The sequence below is a fragment of the Sminthopsis crassicaudata genome, chromosome 4, assembly GCF_048593235.1.
Source record: "Sminthopsis crassicaudata isolate SCR6 chromosome 4, ASM4859323v1, whole genome shotgun sequence".
NCBI classification, from domain to species: Eukaryota; Metazoa; Chordata; class Mammalia; order Dasyuromorphia; family Dasyuridae; genus Sminthopsis; species Sminthopsis crassicaudata.
The window spans coordinates 464,665,270-464,686,423 of record NC_133620.1 but is presented as its reverse complement, the minus strand read 5'-3'; the positions used below and the strand labels follow the sequence as shown (position 1 = coordinate 464,686,423).

Sequence of the window (21,154 nt, the reverse complement as noted above, 5' to 3'; positions counted from 1 at the left end):
AAAAAAACTTTAGAATTGAGTTTATGACATGGGAGACATTGGCACAGGACCACCCACCATGGCATGCCCTCCACAGAGAAGATGCTGTGCTCTATGAGCAAAGCAGAATTGAATTAGCTCAGAAAAAAACTTATGATACATAAAGTTAGTGAGTGGTCCACCCCAAATGTTCATAAGGACTATTGTGTCCAACTGTGGCAGAGCATTTTGATCTCATATTGGTCTGATCAGTCACACTCAGACTCACAGTCAGACTTGACTCTTACATAATGAGGCTATTTTTATCCTCTTTAAGAATAAAGGACAACAACCAACCAATTAAAACCCAAGCTTATTGTATCAGAACTGGCTCAGTTTTAACATGGAAACACCCTCAACAGGAGCATTCACCTAGTTTCCTGAAAGAAATGGGGCTATCTGCTTTTCTAAAAGTATGTGAGAGTAAAAAACAAAAGTAAAATTTAAAAGTGATGAGACTGGTTTTTCTGCCTCCTTTTTGGCTTCTCTTATTTCCTCTATCTTCTGGCTTTGGTCTTTTTAGGGACTCCTATCTGATGGGTGCAGCATGGATGCTGTGAATTGACATCATCTATACATGGACTTTCTTCATTTGTAAAATGAAATGTTTAGATTCCCTGTTTTCTGAGGTCTCTTCTGACCCCAATGAGGGGGGAAGGAATATCCTTGTCCTGGTCTCTTCCTTTGATTTCCAACTCTGAGAAATGGACATGTCTCTTGCTCCTTGTTTTGTCCTCAGCAAAAACAACACAACACAAAACCAAAAACCGCCTATCCTGTCTGACTGACAATACCTTACTAAAGGACATCCCAGCTCTTTTCCTGGATGAAAAAGCATCCTGTCTCCTTACCTAGCTCCTTCTCATCTTTCTAGGCTATTAGTCTGCTAGTTAAACCCCAAATTTTCAGCATAGATAGCTCCCCCAAACTATTTCTGATTGGATAACTTCCTTTTGAAGCTAACCCATCAACTATGGCATAAATAAACTTCTTTGTGACTTTAAAAGAATCTCTTTGAATTCTTTCAAACTATGAACCCTTTAATAAGAGTATTAGATAAACACATTAATGTCTGAGAATCAACCATGGTGCCAGAAAGATGCTCATGGCTTCCTCCTTACTGTTTGTCCCTTTTTGATTTATCATGAACTTAATAACCACCAGCAGCTAGAGGGTACAGTTGGTAAATCACTGAATTTGGAATCAGGGAGACTCATCTTTATGCCTTCAAATCTGATCTCAGATACTTTGCTAAGACAAGTCACTTCAACCTGTTTGCCTCAGTTTCCTCATCTGTAAAGTGAGCTGGACAAGGAAATGGTAAACCATTCCAGTATATTTGCTGAGAAAATCCCAAATGGGGTTTTGAGGGGAGTTAGATATGATAAAACCACTCAACAACAAAAATAACACCATAAACATGAACAGTTCAAAATAAGAAAAAAAAAGATTGTATCTAACAGTCCAGATTTCTACTATATATAAGTTTTTAGGTGTATGTTCAATTTAACACTAAAGTACTAAGTCTGAACTACAATTGCTATAAAAATCAATTTGCTCTCTTCTGCTTATTTTTAAGTTTTGTTGACACTCTGGGTGATCTTTGTATTACTATCAACATCTCCAAAGTTTCTCCTGGTCAAACAAAACCTGGTAACAAATAAATATACTGAAATAAAGTCATGCATTGGCCATGTCAGCAAATGTATATCTCATTGTGCATCTCTATCCTAACACTTCTATCAAGAGGCAATTGGATGTCTTCTGGAATCATGACTGGTGATTTTGCATTCAGCAGAATTCTTATGCCCCTCAAATTTGTGTTTTTTTACACTAATGATGTCAAATTCAACCTGATGCCTACTGATCCCAGAATGACTGAAAAAAAAAACCTCCCACAAATTAGCATTATTTAGGTTATATTGTATTTTTATTTATTTTGTTAAACATTTCTCAATAGCATTTTAATCTATCTGCCATTGGGCTTAGAATATGACACCTCTGCTTTACATTATTGAAGTCTTTAGTTAAATTATCCTCCTGCTTCTTTCATATTACCCTACTTTAGTTCAGTTCCCAGTTCCCAATTAATCCCTTTTACAATTTCTTACAATGCAAAGATATTCTATTACAAACTATGTACTTCAGTTTATTCAGTCATTCCCCAGCTTATGGGTAACTATTTTGTATCTTATTCTTTGCTACAATTTTTAAAATAAAGCTATAAATATTTTTATACATTCTAGTCTTTTTCCTCCTTGGATCAAAGGGTGTGCACAATTTAATAACTTTGGCAGCAATATGTGGGTGGGTGAGGAACTAGAGTTCTAAATAGTCTTCTAGAATGATCAAATTCTTTCTTTCTTTTTTATTATCATAGCTTTTTATTGACAGAACATATGAATGGGTGATTTTTTTTTAACATTGACCCTTGCAATCACTTCCGTTCCAACTTTTCCCCTCTTTCCTCCCACCCCCTCTCCTAGGTGGCAGGTAGACCAATACATGTTAAATATGTTAAAGCATATCTTAAAAACTATATATATGTACAAATTTACACAGTTCTCTTGTTGCACAAGAAAAATTGGATTTAGAAATGTAAAAATAAATTAGGAAGAAAAATGCAAATGCAAGCAGCCCACACTCATTTCCCAGTGTTCTTTCTCTGGGTGTAGCTGGTTCTGTTCATCACTAATCAATTGGAACTGAATTGGATCTTCTTATTGCCGAAGATATCTACTTCCATCAGAATGGATCCATATATAGTATTGTTGTTGAAGTGTATAATGATCTCCTGGTCCTGCTCATTTCCCTTAACATCAGTTCATGTCTCTCCAGGCCTCTCTGTATTCCTCCTGCTGGTCATTTCTTACAGAACAATAATATTCCATAACATTCATATACCACAATTTATTCAGCCATTCTCCATGATGGGCATCCACTCAGTTTCCAGTTTCTGGCCACTACAAAGAGGGCTGCCACAAACATTCTTGCACATTAAAATTTGTGATATAAGACCAGTAGGAGTGATTGGATTATTGATTCTATAACAGTGCTTTAATTAATGATTTCTGTTTTCTCATAGACCTTTCAACTGTCATTTTCCTTCCTTCCTTCCTTCCTTCCTTCCTTCCTTCCTTCCTTCCTTCCTTCCTTCCTTCCTTCCTTCCTTCCTTCCTTCCTTCCTTCCTTCCTTCCTTCCTTCCTTCTTTCCTTCTTTCTTTCTTTCTTTCTTTCTTTCTTTCTTTCTTTCTTTCTTTCTTTCTTTCTTTCTTTCTTTCTTTCTTTCTTTCTTTCTTTCTTTCTTTCTTTCTTTCTTTCTTTCTTTCTTTCTTTCTTTCTTTCTTTCTTTCTTTCTTTCTTTCTTTCATCTTTGCTAATCTAATGAGCACCATAGAATGGCAGAGCCTTAAAAGACCTTAGGGATAATTTGGTATATCCCCCTCCCCCACTTCATTTCAGAGGAAGAAACTGAGGCCTAGAAAGGATGTGTGACTTGCATGTGTCACATAGATGATGATGATTATAGCTGGCATTTATATAGCATTTTAAGTTTTACAAAGTGGTTTACAATGACTATTTTATTTGATCCTTATAATAATCCTGGAAGGTAGGTCCTATTATTATATCCATTTTATAGATAAGAAAACTGAGGCAAACACAGATTAAGTGAGTTGTCCAGGGTCACACAGCTAATAGTACATGAGGCCAAATTTGACCTCAGGTCTTCCTGATCCTAGGCCAAGTGCTCTATCCATTGTACCATCTCCCCTCTATGTGGGAGGTAAACCAAAGTCTCTGATTTCCAGGTCTCTGATCTTTCCATACTTTTCATATAACCTGGTAGGAAAAGATTTTACCTGCCTCCACCCAACATTCTCCCTGGTTGATCTTTATCCCTATCCAGAGGCATAATTAGAACATCTGCCATCCAGGACAAATTCCATGTCTGGAGGTGGGATGAAAGGATGAGTATAGGGATGTGTATCACAGTGGTGATAAAGCAGTGCCTTGAAACAAAGCCCCTTTCACCCTGCCCTAGTAGGCAGCCTGTGCCTTCATATTGCTTGAGGAGTAGAATTATCCAGGGTTCTTCTCAGTTAGACTCAGTCCTAACGTTCTGAGTGGCCTAAACTAAGTTTACTTAGCCTGATGATTCAACTGGAAGAAACTCAGGATTTGGAATCAAAAAACTTGGTTTTGAATCTTAGTTCTGCAAATTATTGCCTATGTGACTTTGGGTAAATCGCCTTTCATCTGGGCCTCAGTTTTCTCAATTGCAAAAAGAGGGGGTTGGACTCGATAGCTTGTAAGGTCCCTTACAGCTCCTGATCTCTGATTCTATGCTCCATTATCATATACCATAGGTTTTTCAGCCCCTCCCCTATCAATAAGCACCCCTTATATTTCCAGTTTTCTCCCACAAAAAAAAAAATTACTATGAATGTTTTTGGTATATGTAGGATCTTTGTTTCTATCTTTGATCATATAGGGATATATGCCCAACTGCCTCATTGTACAAAGGAGGGACCTGAAGCCCAAAGGGAACAACTCCTCAGATGTCACTGGTACATTTGTAGCAGAGATTGGATGTGAATTTATGAATTTCTCCCATTCCATATGCAGCCCCCATTCTAGTCTCTAATGAGAAGGTAGAGATCTGGAGGCTCTCAAGGTCTCATGGGGGAACAACATCATTTACATCCACAAAAATCTTAGAATACCAGGTTTCCTTCAAAGTTCAGCTGCAGTATTTTCTTCAACATGAAATCTGCAGACATCCAGACTGCCTATGGCCTTCACACCAAGGTTACTTTGTATCTCTTTTCTGCCTGGCATAAAGGATTACTTTGTATTTTTCCTATGCCCTTCACTGCCAAAGTTATCTTACTTTGTATCTCTTATATGTCTTTCTCACCAAGGTTACCTTCTATCTGGTGTATCCACTTACATCAGGGTTACTTTGTATCGCTCCTATACCCTTCATACCAAGGTTATCTTGTATCTCTTTTATGCCTTCACACTAAGGTTACTTTGTATCTCTTTTATGCCCTTCAAATCAAAGTTACTTTGTATTTCTCCTATCCTCTTATACCTAGATTACCTTGTATCTCTTCTATGATACAATAGATACAGATGTGTATATGTCAGCTGCCTGTTTAGAACCTGAGTTTTTTAAAGGCAAAGATTGTTTCCATGTTATCTCTAGTGTCCAGCAGGTGACAGCAGGGGTACTGTAGCAGATAAAAGAATGCTGGCCCTAGAGTCAGGAAGATCTAAATTCAAATTTGGCTTCAGGAACTCACTAGCTGTGGCAATCTGGCCAAGCCACTTAGCCCCTGAGCCTCAATTTTCTCATCTGTAAAATGAAATGGAGAAGGAAATGGCAAATATCTCCAGTATCTTTGCCCAAAAAACCCCAAATCGGGTCATGAAGAATCAAATAAATGAAATGACTCAAAGCAACAGCCAGGTCTAGCACAGAGTGGATGCTTTAAAAAAAAATTTTTTTTTTAAAAGCTTTTTTGATGTATATCGGACAGACTCACCAAGTTTGTCAACAATAACCCTTTCCTTTGGTATAGTAGTATAGGAGGGGCAGACAGATGGTTCTGTGAATAGGAGTGGACTTAAAAGCAGGAAGATCAGAATCCAAATCTTACATTAGGTGCCACTGTATTTTGACTCTGGGCAAGTTAAACTTTCTTGGCCTCAATTTCTTCATCTCTAAAATGGGAATATTATTATTCCCATTTTATAGATATATAAATGCTAAGATATATAATTCTATATATTTATAGAATTAAGATAGCATTATAAAATACCTTACAAGCTTTAAAGTGCTATATAAATACTAGCTATTATTATTATAGGATCATGAATACAAAGCTAGAAGGACCTTAGACCTTCTAGATCTGATCTTAGGAGTCAGATCACTTATTAGTCAGATGAGGAAACTGACATTCAGAAAAGTCACATGATTTAAGATTTAGAGCTGAAAGGAACCTCTGAGTCAAGCCTCCTTTTTTTTTTTTTTTTTGTTTTGTTTTTTTTGTTTTTTCTGAGGCTGGGTTTAAGTGACTTGCCCAGGGTCACACAGCTAGGAAGTGTTAAGTGTCTGAGACCAGATTTGCACTCGGGTCCTCCTGAATTCAAGGCTGGTGCTCTATCCACTGCGCCACCTAGCTGCCCCTTCCAAACCCTTTTTTGAGAGATGAGAAACCTGAGACCCAGCCACCTGCCCGAGGCCATATGCTTTGCAAATAGCAGGATCAGAAGTTAGGTCTCCTGGATCTGATTTCATCCCTCTTTCCACAGGCACCATGTTTCAAAGGTGTCATAGCAGAGGCCACACAGATTTGAAAATCAACAACATTTAATAATAATATTAAGTTACAACTCTTGTGTAGGAAGGAGGACTTCCTTTATGGTAAAGAACAAAAACCCCTGCTGGACAAGTCCATTCTCCTCTTCAGTCATAAAACCAAGGACTCTTCAGGTCTATCTGTGGCAACGGGTCTCTGGTCTTTTTCGGGGGGGGGGGGGAGAGAGTTACTGAGCAGGAAGCTGGGCTTCTGAGTCCTTTAAGTCCTGGGTAGAAAGCCAAGATTAAGTAGAGATCTGGGATTTCAGGGAAGCCACATATGTCTGAGTCCATTGTGCTGCAGGATCAGCGCAGACCTTCTTTCCTTTCTTGGTGGTGAATCTGTAAAGAAAAAAACAACAACCCCTATTTTTTGACTACATCCCCATCATGGGCATAATGCCAATGGTCAACTGTGCCCCATGACCATTCTGGACTTGGAGATAGTGCAGGCCCCAGAGTCAGTAGACCTGGGTTCAAATGCTGCCCTGTCTCTCATGTTTGTTCTCTATTTGGCTTTGTCATCTCTTAGCCTCTCAGAACCTCATTGTTCTCACCTACAAAAGGAAGGAGTTGGACTAAATGGCCTCTGAGGGCCCCTCCATATTTACAGCTATGATTCTATAATCTTAAGTCACTTATGCTTTCCAGGCTTCAGTTTCACCCTCTGTAAAATGAAGAGGTTGGACTGGTTGATCTCTAAAGTGTCTTCCAGCTCTCTATGAATGATCTATGACTTTATTATCATAGAACAGTCCCCCTTCCTGAAGCATCCAATCCCTCAAATTGCCTAGAACACTTTCAGGTTGCATACACTCTCAACCCTAAATCCAGAGGGAAATACTAGACCTCCATGATCCTGCCATGGGAAAACTAGGTGGTGTCGTAGAGAGAGCACAGGGCTTGAAATCCGGAAGTCCTGAGTTCAAATCTGACCTCAGACACATACTAGCTGTGTGCCTCTGAGTAAGTCACTTAAAGCTATTTGCCTCAGTTTCTCAATCCTAAAGTAGGAATATACTAGAGAAGGAAATGACAAGCCAGTCGAGTATCTGCCCCCCAAAAAGCACAAGCACAAGCCCATGGGGTGACAAAGAGCCAGACATAACTGAACCAAAACTACAACCACACTATCCTAGAAGTAGCTGTAGTTTCTTAAAAGTGCTACAAAAGAACAGAAGCTAAACCAGGCTACATTATCAATACATCAGTCCTATATTCCAGGAGATTAAGCGACAGGATCATAGAAGTCTCATCTTCATTTTGTAGATAATAGAGGAGCAGCGAGGGAAAGGGTCCACTGTCCCACTTTTGGAGGTAGGAAAAGATGAATGAGTCCATCAATCATTCAGTCATCCTAAGGCCATCAGTGCTAAAGGCCAAACACCTTCCTGGTCATTAGGTGGCTTTGTCTTTGGCGTGTCAGAGCCCCTCTCCTCATTCTCCCGGCCAGAAGAAATACTCACATGACAGCAGGAAGGGAGCAGCTGCTCCTGGTCACTTCATAGGACTGTACACGGTTCCACTCAATGGGTTTGCGGCTGTATTTCTCACAACAGTACCTGGCGATATTGCTGCCATCTAAAAACAAGGCAGACAGAGTTTGGAAATGTCCCATTCTCCTCAGCCCTTGTCCCTAGCACCCAGCCCCAAGAGAAAATAAAGGCACTGAAGGGAGCAGCCTTACGTGTGGCAGCCTGGAGCTGGGAGCAGAGAATCCCAACCAAAAGGACACACAGAACGATCCTGGAGGCTTTCATGGTCCTTCCGTGAGCCTTCAAATGCCACCTAGCTCGAGAGTAGTCCTGATGCTGTGACCAAGGTGCTTTTTATTAGGAAATAAGCTTCCTGAAGAGACTTCCTAAGAACTTTGTGGTTGAGAAAGACGCCGGGTGATTCATTAATCCTGTTAAGCTGGAGGGTTTCATCCCTGGAAGGTGTGAGCTGCCAGAGGGGGATGTACCCATCAAGAGGAGGGACTGGAAGGGGCAGAAGGGAGAAATGCTAGTATGAATGCAAGGAGTGGAAGCAAGAAACACATGATCTCAGAGGCCTGCATGATCTCAGAGGCCTGCCCTCTCTGCTTCTCCCCAGTGCTGTCCAATGTCTAAGCCAAGGGCCTGTTGGAAGGTCATCGCAACTTATGAGGAAGACAAAGGGAGAGTTCTCAGCAATTTTTTATTCAAAGCAGTCACCCCAACCTTGCTGGCTTGTTTCCTTTTTTTTTTTTTAAATTAATTTTATAATTATAATTTTTTTTTGACAGTACATATGCATGGGTAATTTTTTACAACATTATCCCTTGTACTCCCCTCTGTTCCGAATTTTCCCCTTCTTCCCTCCACCCCCTCCCCTAGATGGCAGGCAGTCCCATACATGTTAAATGTATTATAGTATATCCTAGGTACAATATATGTGTGCAGAACCGAATTTCTTGTTGCACAGGAAGAATTGGATTCAGAAGGTAAAAATAACCTGGGTAGAAAGACAATAGTGTAAACAGTTTACACTCATTTCCCAGTGTTCCTTCTCTGGCTGTAGCTGGTTCTGTCCATCATTGATTAATTGAAATTGGATTAGCTCTTCTCTATGTTGAAGAAATCCACTTCCATCAGCATACATCCTCGTACAGTATCATTGTTGAAGTGTATAATGATCTCCTGCTCATTTCACTCAGCATCAGTTGATGTGAGTCTCTCCAGGCCTCTCTGTATTCCTCCTGTTGGTCATTTCTTACACAACAATAATATTCCATAACATTCATATGCCACAATTTACCCAACCATTCTCCAATTGATGGGCATCCACTCATTTTCCAGTTTCTAGCCACTACAAAAAGGGCTGCCATGTTTATTTTGGCACATACAGGTCCCTTTCCCCCTTTAGTATTTCTTTAGGATGGCTTGTTTCCTAAAGCTTGGTTTTTTACATTTTGGGCTGGAAGTTCCAAAGCCCTGGATTTTGACACCTAGGAACTGGAAGCCTGGGCAAATTCTTTAACTTGTCTGAGTCTCTGTAAGATGCAGCCTCTAAGGCTCTTTTCTAAAGTACAATTAGCTAGTATTTTTGAGCAGAGAAATAACACGATCAGGTACATTGTACCTTGGAAAGTGATTTCGGCAACTATGGAGAGGACAGATTGGGGTAGATAGACCACTGAAGGCAGAGAGATCAGTTGGGGGCTTTTGCAATATTTCAAGCAAGAGGTAATGGGGACCATTGTGAGTGAAGAGAGAAGGGGATATGTGGGAGAGAGGTGCAGAGATTGAATTGATATAACTTGGCTAGTGATTGACTTTGAGGAAAGAGACCCTAACCCTCTAACTCCTTTAACTAAGATCTAGACCAAGTCTGTACAAGTTGTTCAATGAGGTATGCTCATTCCAAGGTACTCTGTAAAAATGGGAATGGTTCGATTCAGCTCATCTACATTGATGGTAACACCATTTAAGGCCTGTCACTCCACTGGTGAGATGCCAAAAGTACTTTGTTTCCTCACAAAGCCACTGACTGAGGTCTCCAGATTGAGTGAAATTTGAGGGCTAGAGGGTAGTTTGTTCCAGCAGAAAAAAAGCTGGTCTTCCAGAGAGAATTCTAAGTGAGATCCTCCCAGTTTTCTTTCCTCTTTCTCCATGATCTCCTCCCTCTGCTTGACACCTTCAGATCTTCATCCCTTCCTCCCCGCATCAGCTTGAGAGGGCCTACCTCCTGGAATGGTTTCCATGTCTTCAGGTTGAGATCTGAAGCCATTAGAAACCAGGTCCCCAAGGGCAGACTAGGAAGGCTTATGACTTGTAGTCTGCCCTCAACTTCCACCAATTGTTCTTGGGTTAAGAATCAGTTCCTTACTTCTATTCAACCCGACCCTCAAACAGGCTGGGAAAGCAGCAGCCCCTCGTGTCCTAGCACCTCAGAACTAACTTCAGACAAATTAGCCGGACCGGATGCTAAATCCCTCTCCCTAACCTCCCAGAAGCTGCCACTACAAAATTAATGACTCAGAGCAAGAGTGGATCATTTTAATTTCCGGCATTAAGCACTGGAAAGTGATACACAAATTGAGTGCAAAATGACTTTGGGGAGACCAAACAATTCTGAAGGAGGGAACTATTCAAATAATAATAGCTAGCACTTCTAAAATGTCTGGAGTTTACAAAACATTTTCCTCCCACCGTATTTCATTTGTTCCTCCCAACCAACCTGGGAGGTATTAAATAATATTAATCGGGTGTGATGGATGAGTAAAGTGAGGTACAGAAAAATGACATGGCTTGTCAAGATCACACAAATTGGGAGAGTCTGAGACATGATTTGAATCCGGGTCTTTCTAACTCTGTCCTGCACCTTTATTCACCCTATCACTTAACTATAAGAGAATCCTGCTGGTAAATCCTCTCAAAAAATGAACAATCCCTTCTTCTCTGAGGTAGGAAAATCAGATTTTCTGATGATGTCAGAAGCTTCTAGGGAAAATCTGCCTGGAAACCTTTTCCCAGCCCCATTTCCACTATAGTTCAGTTTTTCTCATTCAATATTTATTTATTAAATAATCACTTAATAAAAGGCACTGGGCTGGAGTTGCAGATACACAGATGGAAGGAGGAACATGCCTTGACCTCAAGAGGCTTACATTCTAGGAAAAGGCATAAGATAAATACACAAAAAACCATAATATAAGTTATAATACATGAAGTTCACAGAGGTTAAGCCCTTCCCCCCCATGAGTGCTGTAACTCCATACCCTCAAATTGTTCTGATTGCCCACCTTCCTGGACTTGTTTCCCCTTCCGTCAAATGAGGCCATTGGACAAGGTCACTTTTAGCTCTGTCCTACATTTACGATCCATTTGTTAGTTCTGTGACCACAGGGAAGTCACTTCATCTCTCTCTAGTTTATTCTTCTGTAAAATTAGGGTCCCCTTGCCACTCTAATGATACCAGGATCCCTGAGAGTCCCCCCCCAATTCCAAATTCAAAGTAGTGGCTCTGTCTCAGGTAAGGCTCACTTAGAAACTGGCTCAAGAGGGTAGATGGAGCCTTTCTTTCTCTCACTGATATTTGACTACTACTTCAGACAGATCAATTCTTTTCTTTTCCATTCAGTTTTATGACATCTTGGGAGTGCTACCATCCAGTGTGGAAACAATTCACTTGTCTTAGAGAATTGTATGAGGAATACTTGGAAGCAGAAGGACTTACCCAGAGTCCCTGCCGGTATGTGTCAGGGGTGAGAACTAAACCCATCTTCCTGACTCTGAACTTAGTCCTATATCTACTGGGTCACATTTTCTCTCACTCTGCACATTTTGGACAATCCACTGAGTCAATCAACAATATTTGCTACTACCCCGTGCCAGGCACTGAGCCACCGTGCCTGAAATGAAACAATCCACACCTCCAAAAAAGGAGCTTTTGAATTGGGGCCTCTGACTTCAGAGCTGAGGATTGAGATGGAAGGACACAGTCTACATTGATGGAGCATTTGACAGAGTAGAAAAAGCATTTTATATACATCGTCTCGCTTTGATAATGAGCATAGGACATTAGCACTGAAAGAGATAGTAGAGATCAACCAATCAGGCCATTTCTGGAGCCACAAATCTTGGTCAGAGTTCCTGCTCTGCCAAGACAGCTCAATGGCTTCCAAGGTGCTTCTAGCTCTAAACCTGTGATTCCATTGGTCTTTCAAAGGAGGAAGAAGTAACCTAGACTAGAGAGCAAAAAGGACTTCCTCAGGGTCACATGGGTAGTAAATGGGCATCTGGGAACCTGGGAGGTACAATCATTAACTCTGATGATGGCCCAGCTGAGAGAGAAGGAAGAAAGATCACCTTCTCCACCACTCATTCCATTCCCCCAGGAAACTGGCCAGTAGTTCCCACCCCCATCTTAGCGATCCACAGTGGTGTTATTGAAAGATGGCTTCCTGGGGAGTTTTTTCAAGGCCTTTGGTGCAGCCCCCTGGGAGAGCTTGGCCTTTTTAGCATCTATTGTCTTCATGCGATCCTTCACCCATTGCCTTGTGGGGTCAGCACAGACTTGTCGGCTTCCTTTGGTTATAAAACTGTAGAGGAAGGAACAGCAGATGATCAGGGACAGAAGGAAACTTGGGGATCCTCAAGATCAAATTACCTCATTTCATAAAAGTGAAAGAAAGAAAGAGAGGGAGAAAGGAAGATAGAAAGGAAGAAAAGCAGAAAGGAAAAGAAGGAAGGAAGAAAAAAGGAAGGAAGGGAGGGAAGGAAGGAAGGAAGGAAGGAAGGAAGGAAGGAAGGAAGGAAGGAAGGAAGGAAGGAAGGGAGAAAGGAAAGAAGGAAGAAAGAAACAGGCAAACAAAAAAAGAAGGAAAGAAAGAAATGGGGGGAGAAAAGAAGGAAGAGAAAATCACACAATAAAAGATTAATATCTTGGAGAGTATATGATAAATATGAAGAAAAAGGACTTGATCAAGAAATGGACCAGAATGAAAACCCAAATTATTATCAGTATGATTCTGATAATTATGATGATGTCAACATTCTAATTGTGATTAGAGGGGAGTACTCAGCACCTGCAGGAAGGGAGAAAGGAAGCGATGAGTGGGGAATGCAGAGGAGAAAGAGTGAAGAAAGGGAGGAGCCTAACTTTCTAAACTCTAAAATCTGAAGGCAACTGCTCCTGACCATCATACTTAACCCAGATTTTAATGGAAAATGTGATGGAAAATAAATACAGCATTTTACAAAAGATATACAAAGTGAAATCTGTAGGGATTCGGAGGAAGTGGTGTAGTAACAAACAGTACAGCCCAAAAAAGAATTTGTAAACAAGAAGACAGCTACAAAAATTCACAAAAAACAGATGGACATGAAGCTCAGGATCCAAGATCTGCTGGAGACTTTCAAGTTCAGTGAGTCCCTTTTACAGAAAAGAGAAATTGGCACAGAGAATAAGTAACTTTCCCAGGGTCATGTAGATAGTAAGTAGTTGAGGTAGAATTCAAACCCAACACCTTCCTGACTTAAGTCAACTTAAGTCCACCACTCTGTCCTTGGCAAGACAGATTTCAACCACTCACTAGTTTGGGGGGGGGGGCTTAAATCAAGTCTCTCTCTAGGACTTACCCTCTGGGATCAATTTTCTCTGTAAAAAGAAGGGGTTTGAATTGATTTCCTCTAAGTTTCTTTCAGGTTTAGGAAGCTACAATCAATTCTTTTTCACTGGAAGTATGAGTAGCAAGTCATGTAGGGCAGGTACCCGTCAGGTCCATGGTTTAGTCCCCTGGGGCTGCCTAATCACCTCTGGAGCAGAAGTTACCATATGCCGGTGATCCCCAGTCAAGAAGCCCAACTGATCAATCAACATTTAGTAAATATGTGTTATATAACAGGCCCTCTACTAGGCAATGGCAAGAGCACGTGATCTCATGTAAGTCTCTTAAACTCAGTTTCTTCAATTATAAAATGAGAAAAATGAGAAACAGTAAAATGAGACTCTCCCAAGGAGGGTCAAATGAGATGTTTGTAAAGCACTTAGCCAGTGCCTGACCCATAGTAGGCACTATGTAGTTGCTAGCTGTTATTATTATAAAATGAGTGAAATAGTCCCTGTCCTCGAGGAGTTTATATTCTAATGGAGGAATAGAACACATTTAGAGAGAAATAAATACAAGATAAATACAAATGATTTAGGGGTGAGGGGAGCATTCTAGGCATGGTAGAGTGGTATAGAATGTTATATGAAGGCCATCGATAGACAGCCACTTGGACTGATAATAAATCTGGTATCTGTGTGGAAGATGGATTAAAGAGAAGAAAGAGTGAAGATCTCTTTAGGAGACATGGAGACATTTTAGGAGGCTTTTGAAGGCCTGAACTAAGATGATGGTCTTGAGAATAGGATGGGTGGGAAAGACTAACTAATGAGTTGATTGGCTATGGGTTTTAGGGAAGGGGAAAGGTAAGAATGACTTGTAGGCTCAGGGCCCAAGTACTCACATCACTCCAGGCATGGAACAAGCACTCCGATTGGTCATTTGGTAGCTGGTCACCAGGTTTGAGGGGATTGCCTTCTGTATGTAGTTCACACAACAAGATGAGGGAATGACCGCCGCTCCTGAAAGACAAAATGCGAGGGTTTCCTCTTCTTTCTCTGAGTCTGCTTTAAGAGAGTTTTGCCTACTAGGACTTCATGGCTAGGACTTCAATTTAATTCAGTAAGAATCGGTCATTAAATACCTACTGGGTGAGGGACATTGGAAATACAAAAATGAAGCAAGCACTGCCATTTCTCCAGGGAAGCTTACAATCCAATGTTGGGGTGAGACATGACCAGCTATAGAACTAAGCCCCCACCCCCAGCCCCTACCACTAAGTAGCAGATAGAAATGGAACTTAGAGCCAAGGAAAACTTGAGTTCAAATATGACCTTATATACTTAATATAATTTAATTTTGATCTGCCTCAGTTTCTTCAACTGTAAAATGGGTATAATAATAGCACCTATTTCATAGAGTTATTATGAGAATCAAATGAGATAGTGTATATAAAGTGCTTGGCACATAATAGGTGTCTAATAATTACTTATTTCCCTCCTCCCTTCCCGCTCTTCTCCTTTCTTTTTTTCCCTCCCTCCTCCCTCCTTCCCTCTCTTCTTCCCTCTTTTCACTCCTTCCTTCCTTCCTTCCTTCCTTCCTTCCTTCCTTCCTTCCTTCCTTCCTTCCTTCCTTCCTTCCTTTCTTCCTTCCTTCCTTCCTTCCTTCCTTCCTTCCTTCCTTCCTTCCTTCCTTCCTTCCTTTCTTCCTTCCTTCCTTCCTTCCTTTCTTCCTTCCTTCTTTCCTAAAATTCCCCCCCCCAATCTCTCATGTGGTAAAAAGAAAGATTTCTAGGTTTAGAGCCAGAAAATCTAGTACTAATCTTGACTCTGCCACCTTGGGCAAATGATTTCACTTCTCCAGGTCTCAGTTTCTTCATCTGTAACACAAAAAAGGAGATGAACCTCACCAGGAAGACCTGAGTTTAAATTCTTCCTGAGACATTTATTAGTTATGTGACCATGCACAAAGTCACTTCACCTCTGTTTGCCTCAGTTTTCTCATCTGGATGCCTTCAGGAAACTGTCAAGCTCATTTAATATCAGAAGGACCAGACACATTAAAAAAACTATTTTATAGACTTTAAAAAGTCTTAAAAAATATTTTACAGTATTTTTAATAATTTCTCCTGTCTGTGCAAAAACACATTAAATGCAAATAATTTCTAGCAGATATTATACTTTTATTTTGAAATACAAATTTCCAGCCAACCATTTCTATTTTCTCTCTTATAAAAGGGGGAAAAATGTTACAGCATGATCCTTCAAGATAGTCTTGAATTCCAGTCTTTCTCTAGGGACCCCAAACGGCTCATGAAAGTAAAAGTCCATCTTTTTAAAAACCAACATTGTCCCTGACTTGCTATATGGCAGCAAGACATGGAACGCCACACAGAATGGAGAGGTACATTGTGCGTGTGGATCCACTGTGACTTGGCGCAAATTACCAGTTGGACCCAGAATTCAACAAGAAAAGTCTGATCTGATAGAGAAAACAATAGTACCTACCTAACAAGGCAGCTTGAACAAGATAACACCTGAAAAGTGCCTTGCAAATCTTAAGGCTCATGTAAATTGCTTTTTTGATTGGTGGTAAGAATAACATCCCAAGCTGACTCTTCCTTCTCTTCTCCCCTATGGTGTACCTACGGCTTTCCCTTCCCTTCCCTCCTGGACTTTTTGACTTTCTATGGAATCACAGGATATCAGAATGGAAGGGACCTTAGGGATCATGTCATCCAACCCTGTCATTTACAGATGAGGAACGATAGTACCGGTGAAGTGAGGAATCACTGGAGGTAGAAAAAAGGGAATAGTGAACTACTATTGGAACTCAGGGCTCCTGTTATTTTTCCATTGGTGTAGCAGAGATGCTTTGGTATAGCAATGCATGCCATGGTCCAACCCTGCCTCCCTGCACTTAGCCTTTCTAGTCCTGGCTCTTCCTGCCCCTCTCCACCTCCAATCCCTAGCCATTCCACTCAACTCCCCAGTTCCCATGCCAAACATATTGAGTCCATCCATATTCCATATCCCTGATGTCTTTGCCTCAGGAAGCAGAGATCACATTGCCCATACCTTTAGCAAAGAGAAGGGAGGAAAGGAGAAGAGAGGGAAGGTGAGTAGAAAGAATTCAATCTTACCTGCTGAAAAGGCAGTGGGAGAACAGATAACCATGAGTGAGAGATGCAGGAGAATCATTATGAAAACCTTCATGGTCTTGGCAATGGAGAAGAGATGGAGGAGTGGATAGAGATGTCTATAAATAGTTAAGTACTTGTAAAGAAAAAAAATTTAAAACAAAATAAAATCAGATAGGAGAACCTTGGGGAATGGATTGCTCCTGCTCTGATTCTTCACAGGCTTCCCCACTCCTTTTATACTTCTCAAAGAGGAAATCTTCTTTCTTGTGAATTAAAGAACCCAGTAATTTTTTTTTAAAAAGGGAAGTTGGAGGTGGGGCTGACTCAAGGAGTTTATTTTGGGGGACACTGAAAAAAAAAAGCTGATCCAGGAGACTCCTAAAGTTCATTCTTTTCATCATCGGGGGTGGTCCTTGGCCAGATTTTCTCAAGAGCTGGCCTAGCTCCAATTGATTAATTCATTGGAACTCAGAATCCAAAAACTCAGTCCCACCCTCTCTTCTTCTTCTTTTTTAAAATAGCTTTTTATTTACCAGATATATGAATGGGTAATTTTACAGCATTGACAATTGCCAAGCCTTTTGTTTCAATTTTTCCCCTCCTACCCCCCAAATGGCAGGTTGACCAATACATGTTACATATGTTAAAGTATAAATTAAATACAATATATGTATGCCTGTCCAAACAGTTATTTTGCTGCACAAAAAGAATCAGACTTTGAAATAGTGGAGAAGTAGCCTGTGAAGAAATAAAAAATGCAGGTGGACAAAAATAGGGGGAGTCTATGTAGTGGTTCATAGTCATTTCCCAGAGTTCTTTCGCTGGGCGTAGCTGCTTCAGTTCATTACTGCTCTATTGGAACTGATTTGGTTCATCTCATTGTTGAAGAGGGCCACGTCCATCAGAATTGATCATCATACATTATTGTTGTTGAAGTATATAACGATCTCCTGGTCCTGCTCATTTCACTCAGCATAAGTTCACATGAGTCTCTCCAAACCTTTCCTAAATCCTCCTGTTGGTCATTTCTTATAGAACAATAATATTCCATAATATTCATATGCCACAATTCATTCAGCCATTCTCCAACCACCCTCTCTTCTTGGATTCCTTTTAACACCTACCAGACAGCCTTAATTAAATCATGTTAACTTCTATAGATTTAAGAAAGACTCATAGGTTCATAAATCTAGAGCTGGAAGTCATAGAACTTGTTTGTCATGAGAGGGAAACTAAGGCCCAAGAAGGTTGCCTAAGGTCACATAAGCAGTGGGAAAAAAGTAGAGTTTGAATTCTGGTCCTTGTTCCAAATTCAGGACTCTTTCCACTCAGCCACAGATATTGGCTTCTATGACCAAGTGAAAGAACCTCACTTAACCATCTAGCTGTCAAATCTTCCTAGGATCAGATCCAGACACCTGGAACAGGTGTCAGGACCTTAAATTGACCACTTCCCTTCTCTAAGTTTAAAATTCCTTTTCTCCTTACTCAGTCCATTAAATGAGGGCATTACAGCAACTGAAATACAATTAGGGCTAGGATGAGGAGGTAAAACTATGACATAAGAATACACTTGAATATAACTAAGTTCCCAGGAATGACAGAGATCCATGTCTCAGAGAAACACAAGAAGACTCTTGAGAAAGGCCACTGAGAAGAATGAAGAACCAAAAGAGCAATCCACAAGGCTGACCACAAGAATTTAAACCCATAGGGGAATGACAAAGATGAATAATATAGATGGGAAATTTCTTCTGAAAGGTTGCAGAAGGTGCAAACAGAGCCAAAAGAGCAATGCGCATGGCTGACCATAGCAACATAACCAAAGCCAATGCGGGGTGGAGGGCCAAGAACAACAGAACTCCATCACTCACCATGGTCCTTGTAAATATTAAACTGTCAAAGTGAGAGCTCACAGCCCTCCTTTTCTGTTAAAGATCCAGAAATGAAGTGTTTCCAGAAATGTACTTTTTTTTGCTGGGTTTTGCTGGGAAGTCTATTGTATCAACACATGTACAACGATACTTTAAATAAATACTTTTGTGAAAATTCAAAAAATAAAATAAAACAAAATAGCGGGCGGGGACTATGTGATCCCTAATGTCTTGATTCTGCCAATCTTTGAAATGCCTTTTATATGTCTAATCCTGGACTATGAAAAGAGAACAAGTTCTGAAGCCAGAAGCCTTAGGATTAGATCCTGCTTCTGTTACTTACTGATCTTAGCTAAGCTTTTTGATTTCCTTTCACAAGCCTCCATTTCTTCCTCTGAAATTCAGAGGATTGTTTTTTTTTTTATTTTATTCATTTTTCCAAATTATCCCCTCCCTCTCTCCACTTCCTCCCCCCGATGGCAGGTAATCCCATACATTTTACATGTGTTACAATATAACCTAGATACAATATATGTGTGTAAATCCCATTTTCTTATTGCACATTAATTATTAGCTTCCGAAGGTATAAGTAACCTGGGTAGAAAGACAGTAGTTGTAACAATTTACATTCACTTCCCAGTGTTCCTTCTCTGGGTGTAGTTATTTCTGTCCATCATTGATCAACTGGAAGTGAGTTGGATCTTCTTTATGTTGAAGATTTCCACTTCCATCAGAATACCAGAGGATTGTTTTGTATGGCCTTGAAGGTCCCTTCCAACACTAGCCTTGTGAAGATGTATTGAGCTACTCAATCCACAGGGTTCCTCGATAGTGACTATCTGAGCCAGCCTTCCCTCACTCATTGGGGCCCCTTGGGGTTGTTCCTTCCTCTCTTCTAAACAGAAAGTGCAGAGTGCAAGGTTTGAAATACTCCTAGAAGGCACGGACTGGGCACAGAGTGATCAAGAATGTGCATAGAGAACCAGATTGAATAGAGAAGAGGGCACAGGCAGAAAGACAGTTTAAGGCTGAGTACAGGCAGTCTGGTGTAGTGGATAGAGAGCTAGAGTTAAAGTAAAGACCTGAGTTCAAATCGTACTTGATATTGATGTGGGGAACACTGAAACTCTCTCTCTCTCTCTCTCTCTCTCTCTCTCTCTCTCTCTCTCTCTCTCTCTCTCTGTCTCTCTCTCTCTCTCTGTCTCTCTGTCTCTCTCTGTCTCTCTGTCTCTCTCTCTCTCTCTCTGTCTCTCTCTCTCTCTCTCTCTGTCTCTCTCTCTCTCTGTCTCTCTCTCTCTCTCTGTCTCTCTCTCTCTCTGTCTCTGCCTCTCTGTCTCTCTCTCTCTGTCTCTGTCTCTGCCTCTCTCTCTCTCTCTCTCTCTCTCTCTCTCTCTCTCTCTCTCTCTCTCTCTCTCTCTCTCTCTCTCTCTCTTTCTCTCTCTGACTTTGGGGGAACACCTTGAATCCTCTGAGAAACTCTCCTCTGAGAGACCCACCCTAGGGAATCAAGACAAGTAGTTTCATTCTGTTATCTTAGTGGGACTAATTGAGTCCAGGCCCACTCTTACTTAGTCCGGGCTGGAGATCTAGATTTCTTTTTTTTATTATTTCTTAATTTTTTTATTGGGTAATTTTTCAACACTGACCCTTGCAAAAACTTCTGTTCCAACTTTTCCCCTCCTTCCCTCCGCCCCCTCCCCTAGATGGCAGGTAGTCCTATACATGTTAAATATGTTCAAGTATCTGTTAAATACAATATATTTATATGTATTTATACAGTTATCTTGCTACATAAGAAAAAATCGGATTTAGAAAGAAGGTAAAAATACCTGAGAAGAAAAAATGCAAGCAAATAATAACAAAAAGAGTATAAAGGCTATGTTGTGGTTCACACTCATTTCCCAGTGTTCTTTCTCTGGGTATAGCTGATTCTCTTCATTACTGAACAATTGGAACTGATTTGAATCATCTCATTGCTAAAAAGAGCCACATCCATCAGAATTGATCATATAATCTTCTTGTTATCATGTATAATGTTCTCCTGGTCCTGCTCATTTCCCTCAGCATCAGTTCATGTAAGTCTCTCCAAGCTTCACTGTATTCCTCCTGCTGGTCATTTCTTACAGAACAATAATATTCCAAAACCTTCATATGCCACAATTTACCCAAACATTCTCCAATTGATGGACATCCATTCATCTTCCAGTTTCTAGCCACTACAAAAAGGGCTGCCACAAACATTTTGGCTCATACAGGACCCTTTCCCTTCTTTAATATCTCTTTGGATATAAGCCCAGTAGTAGCACTGCTGGATCAAAGGTTATGTACAGTTTGACAACTTTTTGAGCATAGTTCCAACTTGCTGGAGATCTAGATTTCTGACGCTCCTATTGAGCTGAAAATTGGCTCCACCACTCCCAGTAAGCTGTCCCATTCTACTGGAAATCTAGGCCTGGGGGCAATAATATCATTCAATTGAAATTTCTATTTAATTTGCAAAGATTTTGGTCTGATTTCAACTCAAACTGCACCCAGCCTCTAGCTAAAGTTTCAAATTATAAAAAGGGTCAATTTGGGGCTCATTCCTTGCAGAAGGCCTAAAGTAGCTTGCCCTCTGCCCATTGAGAAGACATTCTATTTTCTTTTTTTTAATGTTTATTGTTTTATTTATACAATATAACACA

General features: G+C 40.5%; 1 protein-coding gene across 1 annotated transcript; it reads right to left on the bottom strand.

Annotated features, from left to right (window-relative positions):
- Positions 1 to 10,900: 10,900 nt before the first annotated feature.
- Positions 10,901 to 16,841, bottom strand: CCL24 (C-C motif chemokine ligand 24). The gene is made up of 3 exons (XM_074264110.1): positions 16,597 to 16,841; positions 14,359 to 14,476; positions 10,901 to 12,446 (listed from the first exon to the last, which is right to left on the bottom strand). The coding sequence occupies exons 1-3, from the start codon at positions 16,667 to 16,669 to the stop codon at positions 12,272 to 12,274; spliced, it is 366 nt and encodes a 121-aa protein (XP_074120211.1). The 5' UTR covers positions 16,670 to 16,841; the 3' UTR covers positions 10,901 to 12,271.
- Between the last annotated feature and the right edge of the window lie 4,313 nt (positions 16,842 to 21,154).